The sequence below is a fragment of the Bos mutus genome, chromosome 10, assembly GCF_027580195.1.
Source record: "Bos mutus isolate GX-2022 chromosome 10, NWIPB_WYAK_1.1, whole genome shotgun sequence".
NCBI lineage: Eukaryota > Metazoa > Chordata > Mammalia > Artiodactyla > Bovidae > Bos > Bos mutus.
In genome coordinates, this window is record NC_091626.1 from 81,251,556 (window position 1) to 81,255,787 (window position 4,232).

A 4,232-nucleotide genomic window follows, 5' to 3' on the forward strand; every position below is an offset into this window, starting at 1 on the left:
AATAGATGTTTTTCTGGAACTCTCTTGCTTTTTCCATGATCCAGCGGATGTTGGCAATTTGATCTCTGGTTCCTCTGCCTTTTCTAAAACCAGTTTGAACATCAGGAAGTTCATGGTTCACATATTGCTGAAGCCTGGCTTGGAGAATTTTAAGCATTACTTTACTAGCGTGTGAGATGAGTGCAATTGTGCGGTAGTTTGAGCATTCTTTGGCATTGCCTTTCTTTGGGATTGGAATGAAACTGACCTTTTCCAGTCCTGTGGCCACTGCTGAGTTTTCCAAATTTGCTGGCATATTGAGTTCAGCACTTTCACAGCATCATCTTTCAGGATTTGGAATAGCTCAACTGGAATTCCATCACCTCCACTAGCTTTGTTCGTAGTGATGCTTTGTAAGGCACACTTGACTTCACATTCCAGGATGTCTGGCTCTAGGTCAGTGATCACACCATCATGATTATCTGGGTTGTGAAGACCTTTTTTGTACAGTTCTTCTGTGTATTCTTGCCATCTCTTCTTAATATCTTCTGCTTCTGTTAGGTCCATAACATTTCTGTCCGTTATCGAGCCTATCTTTGCATGAAATGCTCCTTTGGTATCTCTGATTTTTTTGAAGAGATCTCTAGTCTTTCCCATTCTGTTGTTCTCCTCTATTTCTTTGCATTGATCGCTGAAGAAGGCTTTCTTATCTCTTCTTGCTATTCTTTGGAACTCTGCATTCAGATGCTTATATCTTTCCTTTTCTCCTTTGCTTTTCGCTTCTCTTCACAGCTATTTGTAAGGCCTCCCAAGACAGCCATTTTGCTTTTTTGCATTTCTTTTCCATGGGGATGGTCTTGATCCCTGTCTCCTGTACAATGTCACGAACCTCATTCCATAGCTCATCAGGCACTCTGTCTATCAGATCTAGGCCCTTAAATCTATTTCTCACTTCCACTGTATAATCATAAGGGATTTGATTTAGGTCATACCTGAATGGTTTAGTGGTTTTCCCTACTTTCTTCAATTTCAGTCTGAATTTGGCAATAAGGAGTTCATGGTCTGAGCCACAGTCAGCTCCTGGTCTTGTTTTTGCTGACTGTATAGAGCTTCTCCATCTTTGGCTGCAAAGGATATAATCAATCTGATCTCGGTGTTGACCATCTGGTGATGTCCATGTATAGAGTCTTCTCTTGTGTTGTTGGAAGAGGGTGTTTGTTATGACCAGTCCATTTTCTTGGCAAAACTCTATTAGTCTTTGCCCTGCTTCATTCCGTATTCCAAGGCCAAATTTGCCCGTTACTTCAGGTGTTTCTTGACTTCCTACTTTTGCGTTCCAGTCTCCTATAATGAAAAGGACATCTTTTTTGTGTGTTGGTTCTAAAAGGTCTTGTAGGTCTTCATAGAACCATTCAACTTCAGCTTCTTCAGCGTTACTGGTTGGAGCATAGACTTGGATTACTGTGATATTGAATGGTTTGCCTTGGAAACGAACAGAGATCATTCTGCCGTTTTGAGATTGCATCCAAGTACTGCATTTCGGACTCTTTTGTTGACTATGATGGCTACTCCATTTCTTCTGAGGGATTCCTGCCCGCAGTAGTCGATATAATGGTCATCTGAGTTAAATTCACCCATTCCAGTCCATTTCAGTTCCCTGATTCCTAGAATGTCGACATTCACTCTTGCCATCTCTTGTTTGACCACTTCCAATTTGCCTTGATTCATGAACCTGACATACCAGATTCCTATGCAATATTGCTCTTTATTGCATCGGACCTTGCTTCTATCACCAGTCACATCCACAGCTGGGTATTCTTTTTGCTTTGGCTCCATCCCTTCATTCTTTCTGGAGTTATTTCTCCACTGATCTCCAGTAGCATATTGGGCACTTACTGACCTGGGGAGTTTCTCTTTCAGTATCCTATCATTTTGCCTTTTCATACTGTTCATGGGCACAAATGCAATGATGTCACCTCTTTGAAAAGTGGAATAAATTCATTCCATTTTTGTGACAATAGACCAGTAGGTTGGTTGGTAGATAGATTGATAGATAGACTCTATTAAATGTAATAGTTATATGCATGCATGCTAAGTCACTTCAGTCGTGTCTGACTCTTTGTGACCCTATGGACTGTAGCCTACCAGGCTTCTCTATCCATGAAGATTCTCCAGGCAAGAATACTGGAGTGGATTGCCATGCCCTCCACCAGGGGATCTTCCTGACCCTAGGATTGAGCCTTTGTCTCTTATGTCTCCTGCATGGGCAGACGGGTTCTTTACCACTAGCGCCACCTGGGATGCCCTAAAGGTAATACACTTATATGTATATTCTCTATCAAGTCTATATAATCTTCAAATACCACTACAACACTTTGCTAGAAGGGTTTATCTATTCTGACCAGAAATTTTCTGGAATCCAGGATGAAAATATAAATGAGAATAAAGAGGAAACCCAGGTCAATATTTCATCTTTCAAGAAAAAAATTATTGATATTTAAGTCCTTATGGGCTTCCCAAGTGGCATTAGTGGTAAAGAACCTGCCGGTCAATGCAGGAGACATAAAAGATGTGGGTTCGATCCCTGGGTTGGGAAGATCGCCTGGAGGAGAGCATGGCAACCCATCCTAGTATTCTTGCCTAGAGAATTCTGTGGACAGAGGAACCTGGCGGGCTACAATTCCAAGGGTTGCAAAGAGTTGGACATAACTAAAGTGACTTAGCACTCAGGCATGCAAGTCCTTATATCTTTCCCAAGATGATTTAAGTATAAATCTGAGTCCTCATGTCTCTATACAAACTCATTTGATATTTGCTGGTCCTTTCACAGCTCCCAGATCCATGAAAATCTCCAACACCCCCAACACCTCCAGCACCATCACTGGCTTCATCCTCCTGGGCTTCCCTTGCCCCAGGGAGGGGCAGATTCTCCTCTTTGTGCTCTTCTCTGCTCTCTACCTCCTGACCCTCATGGGCAACGGTTCTATCATCTGTGCTGTGCGCTGGGATCAGAGACTCCACACCCCCATGTACATCCTGCTCGCAAACTTCTCCTTCCTGGAGATCTGGTATGTCACCTCCACTGTCCCCAACATGTTGGCCAACTTCCTCTCTGATGACAAGCTCATCTCCTTCTCTGGGTGCTTTCTCCAGTTCTACTTTTTCTTCTCCTTGGGTTCTACAGAATGCTTTTTCTTGGCTATTATGGCATTTGATCGATACCTTGCCATCTGCCGACCTCTACAGTACCCCACCATCATGACTGGACGTCTCTGCACCAATTTTGTGATCAGCTGCTGGGTACTTGGTTTTCTCTGGTTTTTGATTCCCGTCATTATCATCTCCCAAATGTCTTTCTGTGGATCTGGGATCATTGACCATTTCCTGTGTGACCCAGGTCCTCTTCTAGCACTCACCTGCAAAAAAGCTCCTGTGATGGAGCTTGTCTTCTCCACTCTATGTCCTATTCCCCTCATCATTCTTTTTCTCTTCATCATGGGGTCTTATGCTTTGGTCATAAAAGCTGTATTGAAAGTTCCTTCAACAACTGGACGAAGGAAGGCTTTCTCCACCTGTGGGTCTCATCTGACTGTGGTTTCACTGTTCTATGGTTCAGTAGTGGTCATGTATGGGAGCCCAGCATCTGAGCATGGTGCTAGAATGCAGATGACTGTGACTCTGTTTTATTCTGTTGTCACCCCACTTCTTAATCCAATAATCTATAGTCTTAGGAACAAAGATATGAAAAAGGCCCTGAAGAAATTTCTGAGACTATAAAACTATTAACCAAAAAGACTCTTAGCAAGTAGAGCCCAAATTTTTATGTACTAATTTGCAAACTTTTATAAATATTCTATTTAACTTATTTTCAGCTTAAAAACATATTCAGAAAATTTTTCATTAGAGTATTGACCAAAATTTCAGTATCTTGTGAGCATGTTGTCTGTTGATTTTTTCTTCTCTTGGTTCCTGATCATTTGTCCTGTTTCTTCATATGCTTCCATATTTTTCATTGAATGCTGCACATTATATTTTTGACATTGTAAAGACAATGGATATAGTAATGCAACAAAGGTTAAATTTTCCTCAAGTAGCAGATAGAGTAAAAACAGATCAGTTTGATCCCATTTAAGGATTCATGTTGTAAAAATAACCTAACCCACTTTTGCTCTTATTTCTGGGATGTGACTCTTACTCGGGAATATGACCTTTCTGAGATCTCAGCTGCAAACCTGGACTGTTTTTAGGATACC

The 4,232-nt window shown here is 41.6% G+C and overlaps 1 protein-coding gene across 1 annotated transcript; it reads left to right on the plus strand.

Annotated features, from left to right (window-relative positions):
• Positions 1–421: 421 nt before the first annotated feature.
• On the plus strand, positions 422–3,756 carry LOC102272023 (olfactory receptor 11G2). Its single transcript, XM_070378540.1, has 2 exons — positions 422–435; positions 2,853–3,756. The coding sequence occupies exons 1-2, from the start codon at positions 422–424 to the stop codon at positions 3,754–3,756; spliced, it is 918 nt and encodes a 305-aa protein (XP_070234641.1).
• Positions 3,757–4,232: the final 476 nt, after the last annotated feature.